Source organism: Chelonus insularis, unplaced genomic scaffold (assembly GCF_013357705.1).
Source record: "Chelonus insularis isolate UGA/USDA-ARS -01 unplaced genomic scaffold, ASM1335770v1 contig_23_pilon, whole genome shotgun sequence".
Taxonomy (NCBI): domain Eukaryota; kingdom Metazoa; phylum Arthropoda; class Insecta; order Hymenoptera; family Braconidae; genus Chelonus; species Chelonus insularis.
In genome coordinates, this window is record NW_023276443.1 from 1,145,169 (window position 1) to 1,162,736 (window position 17,568).

General features: G+C 31.4%; 1 protein-coding gene across 2 annotated transcripts; it reads right to left on the bottom strand.

The window, feature by feature from the left end:
• Positions 1–473: 473 nt before the first annotated feature.
• On the bottom strand, positions 474–17,354 carry LOC118064543 (uncharacterized). Of its 2 annotated transcripts, XM_035079226.1 has the most exons (5): positions 17,168–17,354; positions 13,621–13,811; positions 6,820–6,936; positions 1,902–2,105; positions 474–561 (listed from the first exon to the last, which is right to left on the bottom strand). In XM_035079226.1, the coding sequence occupies exons 1-4, from the start codon at positions 17,336–17,338 to the stop codon at positions 1,940–1,942; spliced, it is 645 nt and encodes a 214-aa protein (XP_034935117.1). In that variant the 5' UTR covers positions 17,339–17,354; the 3' UTR covers positions 474–561; positions 1,902–1,939. The 2 variants fall into 2 exon arrangements, with proteins under 2 accessions (XP_034935117.1, XP_034935118.1); XM_035079227.1 differs by lacking the exon at positions 6,820–6,936.
• Positions 17,355–17,568: the final 214 nt, after the last annotated feature.

Sequence of the window (17,568 nt, forward strand, 5' to 3'; positions counted from 1 at the left end):
CTTGTTAGTTAGCAGAATATTTCTTCCTATTAAACAACTCGAGGAATACATATGCCTCTTTAACCACCGATCTATGTCAATGAGAGTACTCTAATTAATTTATAGCCATAGACAACTCTTCTCAAGGACCTAGTCGCACTAGTGGCAAGCGGGTTTCTGCATGTTACAGCATTAGTTGTTATGCAAATAAGTGTACGAATAATTTAGTAATTGATGGTTCCACATATTTTCTGGAATATCTCGTAAATAAAGCAAAGATCAAGCGTACTTGACGGGAAAAAATTTCTTCCTTGTAATTGAAGGAATATTTTAGTCATCGATTGTAAAAGAAATATAGAACAATAATATTTTCTTTCTTATACCTTAAGAGTTCCACCATAAGGGTAGACAATTGGTGGAGGATACAGAATTTCATCTGTTATGGTCTGCAGGCTGTTTATTCCACCACAATGTAGACCAATGAGTAAAAAAATAATGAATCTCATACCAATTAGTTTATGATGGAGAATTAGAGCTTCTTTCACTAGTTGATAATGCTTCATTGTGCTTCGCTGGTAGAACCTATGTTTGATTAGAATATGTTTTATAAAAATACTTGTGTATTGAAAAAATACTTTTAGTAGGACCAGAAAAATTTTTTCTGTTATCAATATGTTACATGTTCTGTTATGAATATTCACTGATTGCCAGTGTCAATCATATCACTAAAAGAATCAGTCATTGGATTGGTACTGGATATCAGTGAATATTCACTGATTCGCAGTAGTTTTTACTGATTCAGTTTAAGAGAGTAAGAAAATCAAATTCTTTTAGAGGAGATAAAAAAAATAATTTAACTCCCGTTGTATCATCTCAAATTTTTAATAATATCAGAGAAGAGAAATAATATAGAAGAACCATTGCATGGAGATCTATTGAACGAATTCTTTGGGATACATATGGCATTTTAGAATTTGTTTCGTATCCCGAGCCATATAACAGCAGGTAATAATTGCCGTCCAACAGCTCTCATTGAGATGGTTCTTCTATATATTATCGCTTTTCTTGGATAATATAGATCCGAGATTTTACGACAGTATGGAATAAAAATATCCTTTTACGACAATTTTCAGAAGTGCACAACTATTTTCTACATAAAAAATAATTGAAAAATCGTAAAATATATTGAATTAAAAAAAAAAAAATATTAACCTAAAAATGACTTCTTTTCAAAGACACTAGCATATCAGCACGCGTCCACAATCGGCAAACGGATTTTTTACTATAGTACTTGTCACGCTACTATAGTATCGTGTGTAAGTTTTAGTCGTACCACAAAACTGGTTTTCTAGCGGTACAGAGAATCGTTTACTGCTGATAGGGATACGTAGTTCTCTTATCAGAATACCGATTAAAATAAAATAAAGTTTTCCGATCCTAAAAAAAGTGTTTCTCCAGTTTGAGAAGTAAGAGGTATTTTACATTGAGCGATCAACACTGCAAATCCAAGTGCATTCTTGTTACACATTTAAACATGTTAAATATGACGTCACCTATTTGATAAACATTGTAGTCACTTTTTACACACTTAGAAACGCATTAAAAGTGACTACAATGTTAATGGAATAGATGACGTTGTATTTAACACGTTTAGATGTGTAATAAGAATGCACTTGAATTGACAGTGAATTTAATGAGAAAATTTCGTTTAAGACTTCTAATATTTTTGTATGGGTGGGCATTGTTAAGAGCCTTAGTAATTTTTAATGTTATTTGTAAAATTGTAAATTATTATGTTCAAGTAAATTAATGATGTATATGTCTTGAATTACTATAGAAAATATGTATTAATTTTGTAAGACCAAAATAAACTAATTTCTGGTTTAAAACATATTTCTTATAAAATGACTTATGATACTTACTATTATTTGCGAAATATAAATTGATGCTCAATAACTGTTTAGTCCATGATCATTCTAGTGAACGATTCTAAAGGTGATTCAATGCAGTTTGGATAAGTCGAGCTGCAGTCACTTCCAGATCTACCCAACTGTTCAGCGTCTTGATACAATTTTTCACTCTGTGAGTAATTCGAATTAATCGATTCGTGCAAAACTTCCGTTGGTCTGTGAAAAATATAATCAATTTTTAATATTAACTGGGGTTGAACTTGTTAGCAGAAATTAATACCAATAAAAAAGTTAATTTGCATTTCAAAATAAGGTAAATTTTTCTTTAATCTTTTATTGAGTGAATAATTGTCGTATGGTAGATTCAATTCATGTAACACGGTTGGTAAAATTTTTTCAGCAAAAGAAAATATTACGCGTTGGAAGAACTTCAATATCCTGGATAGATTTCTTTCTGCATTGTTTATAATAATTATTTCAACTGTTATAAACAATTTAAATAAACAAAAAGTAGTCTATAACCTTCCTGACAACACTCTCTACATGTTTCCAAACTTTGGTCGCAATCAGATAAGCCATTTCGAAGATTAGCGCGAACAGACAGACAGACACCAGAAATTTATATAGTAGTATAGATATACACTATGCGACATGAATGCTGTCCAATTTTTTGAAGGTTATACATCCGATTTCCTATACTCTCTTATACCAAATTCAGACAGCATTTATGTCGCGCAGTGTATAAAAATAATAGTAGTGTGAAAAAAAATTAATTACAATACTGTTTGTTATGACAATCTCTTGCAACATGTTACTATTTTTAATATTTTTGTTATCTATATTTTCCAATGGAGTTAATGTATATTTATTTCAATTCAAGTCATTTTAAATATCCTAGGAATGATTGTGTTGGTGAATGATATCCAAAGTGTTTAAACTGGAAATATTCGATTTAAGAATATTATTACCGAAATGATGAATCTAACATCAAAGAAACTTGATTCATAATCAGGTCAGGTGTTTGATTTGGATATATTGTAATAAGATTTGAAAAGAGTTCATGTATGGTCAACACAACGATGATCGACTTATGATTGAGCTAGCATTGACCATCAAATGGTGTTATCATGCAGCCATAATCCAGTTGTGACCTAGTTGTGTCTTGCTCAGGAACTTCGAAAACAAGTTTGTATTCATAACTGACGAACGCAAAGACTTCATTTGGATGATATAATATTTCTACTAAATCACATTTTAATTGGACATTAATTAAATAATGTTAATCCAAATGAACAGTCATGTTCAATATCAATAGAAGCACATGACACATGTTGATGATCTTGAAAAAGGTAATGAAATACAGTGTCATGGATATCTCTCTATACTTTATCTGCTCGGGTATAAAGACACATAACATTAAAGTAACCCGTGAAAATCGAGTTCAGATCTGATCAGATTTGAATTTTTTTTTTTAATTTTCAGATATGGATAGTCTCATAGTGCTAATCTGATCACTGTAAATTTTAGTGTTCTAATATGACGTCACCCATTTGATTAACATTATCTCAAATTCGAAACACTTAAAAACGTTAATGTTTCAAAATAAAACACTAACTTTTACAGTGATCAGACCTGAACTCTGAATTCATTTTTCCGATTACTTCAGACCATTTCAGATCTTCTCAGATATAAATTTAGAAGACAATGTTATCATATTCATCTGAATATCAGTGAATATTCATTGATTCGCAGTAGTTTTCACTGACTCAGTTTAAGAGAGTAGTTTCTTTTGGAATGACAAACTCGTCAGAGTAAATGAGCAGATTTGGGGCTCCAGATCAAGTGTTTTGGGAAAAAGAATAAAAGTATTTTGGGAAAAAGAATAAAAGTATTCTGTAACTCAATTTAGGACGTAAGAGGGACGGTGGAGTGGGAGAAGCCACGATAAAGACGAGTACAGGCACGAATGGTAGGAGAATTTACACAAGTTTGGAATAGCTTAATCGGTAGAGCATCCAGTGCGTAACTGGAAGGTCGGGGTTCGATTCCCGGGCCAGCAGGGTATTTTTTCTGAAGCAATCACCCTGTACAAGTCGTGGAGTCGTCGAATTATGTGTTTGATCTGGAGCTCCAATTCTAAATAATTACCCTTTTCAACATACTGAAATTGGAAGGTCATTAAAGATGCGTAGCTTAATCTGTATAATGACCAAATGATATAGATGATTTTCAACAATAAGTGAAGAAGAAAAATTCCTCTTCTCAAGAGCTTCTATCGATGTCTGATGAAAAAAATATATATAGAGTTCATTGCATTCTATGTTCAGCATATTGCAGACTCAATTTTGTTTATATTTGAAATGTAATATTAGTCAATAATAATTATTCCCTCGATAAATTTTTAACAAGATATGATGTTTAATTCATCAAGGATTTTGATTAGTCATTTGAAACTTTGATTACTGATGAATCATCACTCAAATGAACTTCTAAAGGAATATTAGTGTTTAGGTAGCAAGTTTTGCACCACCTTTCTTGACATATATATTCGTACATCGTAAATTTATATAGCCTAGTTTTGAAGGCCAACTTACAGCCAACTGTGCTTTTAAAGCTCAACCAGAATGCAGGCACCTGAAGAAATAATACTCTCTCGCGATAAACTAACGAAGCTTAGTGTATAACTTTGACTAACGTCATTTATATCCTCGCTAACTACACTCTCTACCTTATTTCTTGGAAATTACTGCAACGGCTGCAACCCACTCCAATGGTCCCAGTTGCTATTTGATATCAAACCGCAATTATATTTAAATTCGTGGAAAAAATTACTTTGCAAAACAACCTCTTCACCAGACAATAAATTTGTATTCTTTTACTTTTATGTATATTTATATCGTTTTATGTGTTGAATTAAGATTGCATTAAAATTAGTCGATTCTTCATTGTAATATATTTATATTTTCTTCTTCGCAAAATGGAAAATTAAGATTAAAGAATCAACAACTCTGAAACGAGCTCTGAGTAACGTTTACTAATGAAAGATACTTGGAATTATTCTTATGATAATTGTATTATTTGATAGCTTGCTGGGCTATATTTTAAAAAATGATTCATTCTTCTGTTTTATAAATGAATATAAATAAGAGGAACAATTTCGAGCTAAATTTATTCCTAGGCAGCGAAAAAATTGTTCTGAGTAGACTGATGAAGGTGCTTTAATGTGATAATCATCAAGGTAAGTAAAGATACTTTTTGCTAAAATTTTATTTAAAAACTAGCAACTTTCTTGTTTTCATGATTAATATACAATTTGTTTTACTTTAATTTCTAGGAATTAAAGTTTTTAATTTCGTAGGGAAAGTGAAGGAGTGAAATGACAATTTCATTCAGCTTTTTGAACTTTATGCATGACATGCATGCATGCAATCTATGTCAGAAAACAAAGACCAAGATGGTAAATGTCGAGACTACTGAACCCTCATTGTTTATGATTACAAGTATTTTTTTTCAGAAAGAAGACTACTGATAAGGACCAAGAGCTAAATCCAGATCCTTCTAGTTATGCGCAAGTCTACTTTACCACTTGAGCTATTCAGTTGTCGTACTTTTTTTCTTACTTTTGTACTAACTTCCCTAGTCAAAAAATTAGGATTCGTTCTATCTTGAAGTAGACTTAGACTGAATTTGGTCTGATTTAAACATTCTTTTATTCTAAATGTCTCAATTAGTCTTCATAATCCTATTTACATTGAATCTTCAATAGTCTCATTTTATCTTAAATATTTTGAATCATATTAAATTGATTTTATCCTCAATGTTTTCGATCGTGCTCTCTTCATTTTGTATTAATTTTAACATGTCTTTACCTCAAATGTTTTATTTAGTTCTCATAAGCCTTTATTAACCAAATTCCGGTTAGTCTCAGATAGGTCTCAATGTTTCTTGTCACACCAGCCTTTTTTTAAACTCATTTCGCTTACTTTTAGAATTCAAAAACCTCAATTTACTCTTATTAACTTTTACTTACTAAACCTGAATCAGTCGCATTTTATCCTTAACTTCTTTAATTAAGTTATATTCTTTTTACATAATTCGTACGAATATTATGCTTTGCAATTTTTATTATAATTAACTGATAATAAATCGTTACTCTAAGTAGAGTGTGAGGCAAAAATGAGAACAAATTGAAAAATAATATTAAGCCTCAAAGTCTCAATAATGTTTTATAAATCTCATTCTGTCCTCATTTAATGAACCAAACAATTTTCAAATAGAACTCATTTTCTCCTCAATAATAACAAAATGAGACTTTTTTGAGGATAAAGTGAGATTTTAAAAAAATCTAAACGTCTCAAAAGTCTCAAATTGTCTTAAAAATGGAAAACCGCGGATAAAATGAGACTTTTTAGTCCTTTAGTCTCGAATATATATCGAAATTCGATTAAAGACCAATTGAAGACAAAATAAGTCCCAATGTTTTGACTCGGGTTAAAAGGGGAATACGGGGCAAGACAGCTTTTTGAATTTTAAAATGACTTATACACATAGTAATGTCATTTGAGTGATAAGTATATTTTCAAATTAATGTTAACTTTTGTATTAATAGCTTCGGAGGATCTGTTTTGCCTTACTAAGTTACCCAAAATCGAAAAAACCGTCTTGCCCTGTATTTCCTTATCACTTTGACTTTTCTTTGTTCGATTACCATATTTCCTTAAATTAGGCTTTAATAAGTTACTCAATGGGTAATTAATGACTGTGTCATTCAGAAAAACTGTCTTCTTATCTCAACATTTACCAAATTTGTTTTTTGATCTTAGTAACATACCACATGAGCACCGATGATTGTGCTAGTATTAGATTCTGATTTATTAAGAGCTTCAGCCGTATAGCATTTGAAACGATAAATAATTAAAAACTAACTTACGTTAACACCAAATGAATAATTTCTTCGGCAGCGTCCCCGCTATTTCGGCTGAGAGGTGTTTTAGCAAGTTCGCAAATACTTCTTAGTAGACAATGTCTGCTATTCTTCCAACCATACCTTAAAAAAATAAATATTGGGCTTCATCATCAAGTCCAAATCTTTTTCAAACTCAATCATGTTATACCATAAATTGTTAGGACGCAACCGCCCTGCACTGTTTATATACAGTGTGACAAATGGGAAGTTGCCTAAAGTAATGGCTTTGTAGTTTTGAGATGAATGTAAGGGAAGAAAAAATAAAAATACATATTAAATTAGTAAAGTAGTCATTTTTATTTGAAATAGGTTTCAGTTTAATCGAACATTCAACAACTTTTTTTTTTCATTCTTACTTTGTAGAAGTATTTTGACTGGCTCCTATTTTACTTCCAAACTTTACCTCTAGAATAAAAGCAGTCGATAAAATACATTTTTTCTTCGTTCGTAAGGTAACTCATTTTAAAGCATACATATTGCTGTTTACGGCGTCTCAATAGCAACTGACAACATTCTAAAATGTACCTGCTTGGGCCCAGTCTTTTATGATAGACACAGAGAAATGTATAGTAAAAATTACCCTAAATTTTATGGTAATTTGGAGACACTGCAGTTTAGTAAATTCAACAATGTGCACAGTAATTTTCACAATGTGTATAGTAATTTTTACCCTTACCCTGCAGTGTCTCCAAATTACCATCAAGAGTGATCTGCTCGTCACTCGCGCCAAGTCCACATCCCACTTTCTGTTTCTCACTCTTTTTCACATTATCTCTCTCTCTCTCTCTCTCGCACTCCCTCATGACAGCGCCCTTTCCTCTCAATTCTATTTTTTCTATTAACTTTTAAAGTACAGCACATACGCATAATTCACTAATAGATTTGCCATACAAATCATCTATGAGCTTTTATTTGCAGCATTAATCATAATTTTTAATCTATTTTGTAACGCCTAAATTTTCTCAAGGCGCAACCTCAAGAAAATTCCCGCCCCAATTTAAAAATTATCTAAATTTTATGGCCCAGGATTCGATGGCGGATACGTTACAAAGTGAATTCTCTAGACACAAATTAAAATCCAATTCCAACTTTATTATATGAACCAACTCCAACATACTCCAACTCGTCGACGAAGAGCTACAACTCTTCTCGGGACACTGGTGCGAGCCACAACTCTTCACCTTCTAAACTAAACAGGGCCTAACTACGTGTGGGCGAGCTACGACTCATCCCGGGATACTCGAAGAGCTAACAACTCTTCGAAGGAAGGCTTCAACCTTGCCTCAATAGCTGACGAGCTACAACTCGTCAGCGAGGAGCCACAACTCCTATACGGTCCAAGATCGTGAGCTACAACTCTCGATCACTAGCTAAGACCAAGAGCACCAACTCTTGGCCGGAAGGCTACCACCCTCCAAATCCTACTTTCGGAAAGCTACTACTCTCCGGGGAAACTAAAAGGCTACAACCTTTTAGCCAGAGCTACAACTCTCGTTGGTCTCGTCAGTCTAGTACCTCGGAGACAAGTGAAGTGACGATCTCCGCAAAATCCAGCTCTCTTATACTGTTTGGCTCCGCCCACTTTGCTATCCCCCACTACTATTGTTGTAAGTTGCGTGGGGAAGTCGTCATGGCAACAAGATCATCACAATATCTCTCTCTCTCTCTCAGATCTATTACGTTTCTTAGGACCCTCTCTCTCTAATACATGGTTTTAATAGGCTTTGCCGATAATTTAAATTTCGCGCTATTTCTCATGGGTCGATAAAATGATTTTAGTGATTATCGATTCATCAGACCAATTAATTTTCTATAATATCGGCCTTAAAAATGTAACTTCGTTACAATTTATTGAAAAGATATTTATCCGTAAAGATTGAAAGTCTGAACTTTTCTGAAAAATATTCGACAAAAGTCAAGATTCTCAGATTTTTTGAGTTGGCAACTCTACATCAATAGACTACATAGCCATGCTTCCCTCCGTCCGAAGGACGGTAATGAGTACCTCGCCCCTTTGGGCATAACTCTGGGAAATTATACTACACTACTATCTTAGCGATGGCATTTCCCGGGACGCATATACCTGCACCTAGAACAGGCACAGGGATACACGTAACAAGCCCGAGGCCTTACGACATACCACTACGAGTCCGACCTCAATTGGCCAGTTGTACCTGGGCCTACATGTCATATTTTGACTTTGCAGCCCCAGGCACAGGGCTTGGAATTTGGCCTCCCGTAGTACCAACTTTCTCCGCTTTGGTCGGCAGTCGCTAACGCGTCTCGCGCTCGGCGTGTTCGACGTATCCCCATTCAGACTGCCATATAGGGCAGTACGAAAGTGGGGTACGACGGATTATAGTAGTCTAATCTGCCCCCGTTGTTGCGCGACATATCTTAAGAGCAGAGACATCTATGCAACCCCGGGGGCCCCTCAATAGACTACATATGAGAAAAATATTCTGTTTGCCATATTATATTTTGTCCACATCCAGAAATGTACATTTTTAAATTGTTCAAGTTGGTAATCGGCGCCAAGTGCACATTCACCTTCTTTCTCTCTCTCTCTCTCTGTTTCTCACTAGTGCGCTCTTTCCCCCATGAGCGCCGAGGCAACCGATTACTCTATACACGGAAGATTTTGTGTGACGTAATCAACGCATCTTTATATGCAAATATCTTTATAATTACTACATATAATGCTTTCATATTTAATAAGTAGTTATCTTATATCATAAGCTTCCGATCAAATGTTAAATGAGCATTTTTCGTTAATTATTGACGAAGTTATAAATAAGCCACGCCCCTAACAGCGATATTTCTGCTATTCAAGATTTTTTCGCTTACTTTTTCACTCTACTTCATCGAGCGTTCTATGATGTGTTATCTCTTACTGAATGTGTCTTTTGTCACTCACTTTCACGTTAGAGTTCCTACAGTGCCCTCTTTCTTGCCTTATGTATTGTTATCACTCTCTTTTACCTTAACTTTGTGATGTTTTCTTCTCTCTTGCCTAACAAAGAGACATCTATGTTCTAGAAAATGAAGAATGTTTCCCGCGTGTTGCATATCGATTTAAATGAATTTTTTTAGGAATAATTGATAAAAAAATGTTTTCAACAATTAAATGAAGAAATAATTGTTTGTTGAATAATTATAACGAAATAATACTCGTATAATTAACTTTTTTATGTTGAACTTTTTTCTGTCGCGAAGAAATAAAAAAAAAGGCTCCGCACAATAACAGAAAAGCAAAAAATACACCTATGTAGCAAAGGAAATAGCTGAAATAGTTATAAATTATGTTTTTATAAAAACATATTTTTTGCCGAAAAATTCTATGAATGCATGTAAAATTCCAATTTATCCATAGAATAATTTGTACATTCCTATCTTCTATCAATGTTACTAGTCTTTTTAACTTCCCATTAGGAAGTTATTGTAATTGGGTCGATTGGTGAAATTTGAATTTTCATTAAATCTTCACGTTTCAAGATATTTGCAAGCATACTAAAATCAATTGAAAGGAAAAAGAGTCTATTCCATGTAATAAATAACTTGGCATTCCATGTGATTTTAATTATTTTTGGTATCCAAACATTCCAATAGTCTATTACATATGAATGTTGTTATATCAGAGTCACTTAGGACGTGGACTTGGCGCAAATTTTACCGACATCTGGTGAAGTCGGTTTTGGTAGGACAAAATTTAGGGTAATTTTTACTATACATTTCTCTGCGTGTACGGTAAAGAGGGAAAGAGATGCACATACTTTAAGCAATTTTCCATTTGTCACTCTGTACTGTAATTACATTGGCATTTAAGTTCTTATGCTTTCATCTCAAGACTTACGACTGTTATTGTCCTTTTTTTTCCAGTGCAGTAATATCTTCATCCTAAGTAAACATAAATAGGCCTAAAAGAAGCCCAAAATATGTCCGAAATGAAAAATAAGCCCACAATGAGCCCATTACAGGCCTAAATTTCGAAGAAACCTAATTTAAGCCAAAAAAATTATTTTCCAGGCCCACAACGCGCCCAATTCAAGCTTAAAAATATTTTCTGTGAGCCTAAAACATGATTTGGGCTTAAATCAGGCCTCTTTTGAGCGCGTCCAAAAACTGATCATTTTTACCCGAGATAATATTATTAATAAGCATAGCAAAATGTTTAGCAGTAAATTAATGAAATTCAAGTTAAATAAATATTTGTACAAATTTACCATAATTTTTTACATCATTTTTTTTCGTTACAAACAATTGGTTTAAAGGTACTTAAATAATGCAGTAATTTTCTAGAATATTCTCATTAATCGATTTTACGATGACTAAGAACTGTCTGTTAATACTTGCTTGCTCCTTGAATTAATTGCCTTATGTCCTAATTAATTTATGCCTCAGTGAATCCTTTTACCTTTCGCAACCCTCTGGAAGTGCAACAACTCCTCGAGGCTTTGACTCAATGAGCACGTCAGATGCACATTTATTTAAGTTATCGCTCACCTGTTTATTTTTTGCACTCATTCTCTAACATTAATTACTGTTTTATTTTATATTTTTTTCCAAAGTTCGTCTATTTTTTGCAGTCTAGCCTCGTTTAAAATGAAATTCTATCCACGTTTCGCAATTAATATAGACCATCAGCGATAAAATCAAGAGTAATTTTTCATCAATTTTTATAACGATTTTTTTCCTCGCCCCAGGATAAACTGAAGACTACTTGAGAGAATCGATTTTCAGCAAAAAACACATTGAAAGTTAAGTGCATCTTTCGTTGCTCATCGTCTCGTCAAGCTATTAATTATTAATTAACAAAATATCGGTTTGTACCTACTAGATATTTATGCCAAGTTTTTCGTGTCTAATTTATCGAGCTTTCCAAAGTGAAAATATTCATAAAAAATAAATTATTTAACCATCCAATAATTTTTGAAAAATAATCTGAATATAGAATATTCGCATCAAAGAATTACTAAACCAACGAAAACATTATGTTTTGTAGCATATTGTTTGAATTCTAATAAAAGTGATAACAGCGAATGAGATTTTTTCGTTTTCAATTGAATATAAAGTCTATTGGAACATGTGTTGAATTAATTGGTACAATTTTTATGATTTCAATAAAATAGGTTTTTGTTTCATTTCAATATTTATTGTCTTGTAGTTGTAAATGGCTGGTTTACAACATAGTAATATCAATTTCACAATATAGTGCCAAAGAAATTTTCAGTGTATAAAAGTATAAATCTATAGACATAATATTTGAATGTGCATTTAAAAGTAAAATCATTTATCTACATGATTATTTTATCTATCGCTTTTTTGTGAATATGAAAAGTTGTTTGATTAATTTAAAAAAATAATATCATTTCACAACTCTGTTTTGTTCTCTTTCCTTTATTTTGATTTATTTCAATATTTTTGTTTTTGTTATTATAAATTTGTAGCAGAAATTCTGAAATTAATAATTTACCATTTGTGAAAACTTGATGGTATTTTATTACGATATTATTATTGTAACTTTAATTATGAATTCATGATACTTGAAACCGTTAATATGAAGTTATTGTAGACACCTTAGTAAATTTGATTCATTAATTATTGGTTCAATCATGAAACTTTAGAATCCAACATTTTAGAATACAATAGAACCTTCTGGTAACTTGTTGTTGAACCTTACTGTGTCTGTTAATATTATCTATACGTCAGTGGTGTGAAAAAATTTCAAACGGTCTCAACTGTCCAGTGAAAAGAATGATGAAATTTCGCTAGTTCACCATTGCTCTCAGTTTTTTAATTCTGCATAAAAAATGGCTGGACTGATTTGGCTAAAAATCCAATCGGTTTTAAGTTGCGTAATTGTGTCTAATATAATTAGTCCTACGTCGATATCATTTTTTGTTCTCGAAATAATTGAGGCGAAAAATAATTCCGAACGCACGTACGAATATACGCACGTGCGTACGTATACATCAGTTGTTGGGTGAACCTCTGTGTGTATGTACGTATAGCAGTCATTAATTCAAGCGCAAGTACTTCATAGTATAATAAAAAAAAACACTCTAGATAATAGAAACAACTCTTTAACTTTCTAGTCAAATAGTAAAAAATCTTAATCACTAAACTCTACGATTATAAAAATATTTCAATTTCTCTTAGTACTATGGAATGCCAGTAAAAAAATTACTATTAGCACTTGAAGGCTGCGTTTAATTAAAAATTATTAAGCATCATTTTTTATTATAATTTTTATTAACTTTTACTCTTACTTTCCATTTCAAAAAATTTCCCTCGAATTGAACAATATGGCCGCTTCTATCGCTCAGTTAACTTCATTTTTATTCCTTTTTTTAACAGTTGTAGATGTCGTGACAATCACTAATAACGCAAAATCTCATTAACATTGAACCATTTTTTTGTATTTTTTTTCGCCATTTATGCTTGATCGCGAATTTTATTCACACATGTTCCTGTATCTAAAATACATAGAATTCGTTTTTACACCTTAAATATATAATTTTATAACTGTTACAAAATATTTTTTAACAGTTAAGAAGCCTCCCTTATTATTACAAATCTCTTCTATCAGTGTAATAGAGTCGATTTCTGAAATTCGGAATTTTGTCATGTCAAAATTTGGGAACCATTGAAAATCTACTTCGTCAGTATATGAGTTAAAAAAAATTTATTCAGCATATATATATATATATATATATATATATATATATACAAAAAAGTAAAATAAAATGCGCAACTAATACTCACATATCCAGGAAGTTTTCAACAAATAAATAAAAACTTGTCAAATTAAAATCTTGAATATCTCTCGCCGGAATAATAGAAGGTTTAAATTGCGTCGAATTCCAGGGTAGTGCGTAATTAAATTGAAATCCTGCTGAGAACACAACGCTGCCCTTTTTACTTGTAATCAAAGGTACGGACACTCCAATAGTGAACTGAAAGATAAAGAACTTATTGTATAAATCAAACATGTAGAGGAATAGATTGAATAGGATCGTCAGTCAGTAAAAACAACGCTTGTTTGACAGGTTAAATAGTGGTACCTCTTGTCAATGTTTGACCGCACATACCGCTTACTCTTCTTTATCCCGTTCATCCCCGACAGGAAAATTCATTGGCATTACGTGACTAACCACAAATTCATATTTCTGTTGAATGTATACCAATCACCAAGCCTACATGACAGCTCTTCGTTTTCTCTATTTGTAGAAACAGAAATTTAGTTCCCATTTCCGATCTCGAATTATGATTTTCGATAATGGATAAAAGCACTCGCAGTTGTATACAGTCACGATTTATCGGTCAGTGAATTACAAATCCTATTGGAATGTTTGTTTATAAAATCAACATACGTCGGAATTATCTGAATCACTTGTCATCATCATTATTATGATGTTTAAATGCCTAATTATGATTTATTTGCAATGTCGAATATTTACAAAGAACAGTTATTATTTTCAGAGGTAATATTTAATATTCATTAGAATGGAAATTATTATTTGCACTGCTGTGGTAACGCACATTATTTCAATTATATTGATAATATAAATATCGCTACTAAATAACGAAAGAATGCTCAATTATGATTTATCATCATTGACATTTATTTCAAAATATTAATACTAATTAAACCGTTTATCCATGAATTTTCTAATTACTTCTGATTAAATCAATTTATCAAGAAGCATTAATTCGATTTTGAAATAAACATTAATTTACATAACGATTGACCAAGAGAATAATTCTTTTACTCTAAAAATAAGTCAGTGAAATAGACTATCCTAATGGAAGTTTTATTGCCGAAAATTTATCAAACAATAGCTGATCATTAAATAAATTCATTCAAATTCAGACTATTATTAAATCAAAATTTGTCTATAACACTCGAAAGTATATGCCGAGATTGGTTAAACTAAATAATGAAGACCGGAAATTAAGAAGTACCGAAATTCACAAATTTGACGATTTCGGCGCTGTTTGAACTGAAGGGTTACAACAAATTTAAATAGTACGAAAAATTTATTTATTTATTGTCATATTTTTTAACTCATAAAAAACCATAATTAACAATAACTGATAATTCTTACACATTATTAGCCGAATTCGATTGTTATAAACAGTAAGAAGTTGTTGAAAACGAGGTATTGCGAGAGAACTATGAAAAATAATAATTAACTATATTTTCGGAAAAAACAATAATGAGGAAAAGAAGTTATCAATTTTATTGCTCGTCTTATTATTATTATTATTATTATTATTATTATTATTATTATTATTATTATTATTGTGTGTGTGTGTGTGTGCCATAGAGTTTTCACGTCGAATGGGTTATACGTGCAAGTGTGTTATGCATCAAATTAATACACTAACACACTCGAAACGGATTAAGAAAACTTTGTATGCTAAATTTTCAATTAGTCTTTGAAATTTATTTTTGAAAGCATAATTATTGTAAAGATTTCTACTAGTATTTGGAAACTTCGGTAAGCTTGACCGGATGTCGAATTACTATAATCACTTATGTCGAGCCCAGAGAAAATAGACCTGCATAGAAGTTCAATGCTGTGTTCTGTTTAGGGATTAACCCAGGCCACCTCAACCGTGTTAAACTCCTACCTAGCTCCATAAGAACCCATACTAAATTTTTGGAACACATCGGCCCATTTGAAATAAACTTCTATTCATGTCTCTCTTCTCTGGTCGAGCCTATTAGTTATTGTACCCATGCTCTGAGAGTCTCAATATAATTTGTTTATTTAATAAAGCCAAAGCACGTCTCAGTATAGAATTGATTGTACATTCATTTGTGAATTGTTGGCAGATTGATATTGCCTGGCACCTGATTATTGTCTCCTTAGTATCTATTTATGAGAAAATAAATAATTCATCAATTAAAATTTACAAAAAACCACAAATAATAATTGTCATCTCCAAATCCTGTCACCGTGTGGTACAACAGATAGACTAGCACGGTTTTGTAGTTACAATTGATACTTAAAAGACTTAAGGGAGGAAAGAATATATCGAATCCTCTTTTAACGCTGAAATTGAACTTCTTTTTTAGGCCTGAAAGTGTTCGATATTGTCGCATTCACCACATTCAAAACTAATAAATTGTTCTAAAAGAACCTCGAATTGTCCTCAACATCATCAACTCTCTGCATAAGAAGTATTAAGGAATTAGTACGAAAAATTGAATATTAACTAGTTTTTACTTATAAATCCAAATAATGACTTCAGAAAATGAATGAGTAATGAAAATATTTATTTAAGATTGACAGCTATTAATTAATTAAAGAGATGACGTTCGGTCAATTCAAGTCTCATTCAAAAACTGGAAATAAACAATCTCTCCCCTCGTTGCTATAAACATTCAAATCGTCCAGCAACGTCAACAACTTACAAAACTGTCGTTAGTCTATTAGTTATTAGATGGCGACATACAAATATTTTACAATATTATAAGAATAACCAAGTAAATATCGATTTTTCCACACTAATTTTTTATTAATTTTAAACGTTGATTAACGTTAGAATTATTTCAATGAAAGTAAGAGAACATTCAGATTTAAATCCGTATGTTCATTTAATATGTACTATTTGAATATTTTTGAACGAAAATAAAAAAGATTCAGAAATCGTGAAATAGAAGGAAAAAAAGATCCTCAAGGTCTAAAGAAGAATACGTATAACGTCGCAAAATGATTGTATATTTTTTGGAGAAGTTACCGAGTAGAAGTAAAATTGAAAGAAAATTGAAAAAATATAAATTAAATTTAAAGAATTTTAAGAATAAAATTAGGACCAATATTCTGACTCAGGTTGTACTTTTTTCATAGTTTTTCAAAAGCATGTAGTAATTTATAAAAACTTAATAAAGTATACTCTCAATTGAAAGATTTATTATTAATTATTTTAATAATCCTGTAAATTAATCGAAATACATAAAAAGCTTATTTAAGCTCCTTTAAAGCTTTGAGTGAATTTTCAAAGAATTATTATTAATTAGCGTTATTAATTAGCCAACGATTATTGAATACTTGTAGAAAATGTTATACTCAAGCTCAGTATTATATAATTTTATAGAAAAGTTTTAATTATATTGAAATAGCAATTACAATAATAATTATCTTTTAATAAAATAAATCAATTAATTTATGAAAATAACTTAATATAAAAATTTTTCATGCGTGCATTTTCAATTATTTTTTAATTAAGTTCAATATTATGAATAAAATTAATTTTTGCTATCTCAGTTATTTAATGCAGAAATTTAACGGATTAAACTTACTTGAAAAACAGAGCTTTTAGGAAACAAAAAAACCGCTGAGTCCTCGAACGATTTTGTAACAGAACCGATTACTAGTAACAGTGGCAATAATGCGTCACGTAACATTTCAAGTGAACTGAAAGAAGAAAACTGTAAAAGAAAAAAGACAAAAATGTGTCCACCATGTTCCATACTCTCACAAAATCTTTACTCTTTGCTCAAGTAATTAGAACCTTAGACAGTATTAGCTTTCTGTTTAAAGACGTATATGGATTTTTTCCTCTTTTTTTATAGATTTTTTCTCAAATTATTTTTCCTTTACATCTCCACCTTTATTTATATAACTGATTGCATCAACCATTTTTGTTCTCGTCTCATTATTTTTTCTAATTAAATCGCTTGAATTATTCAAGCAATAAGGA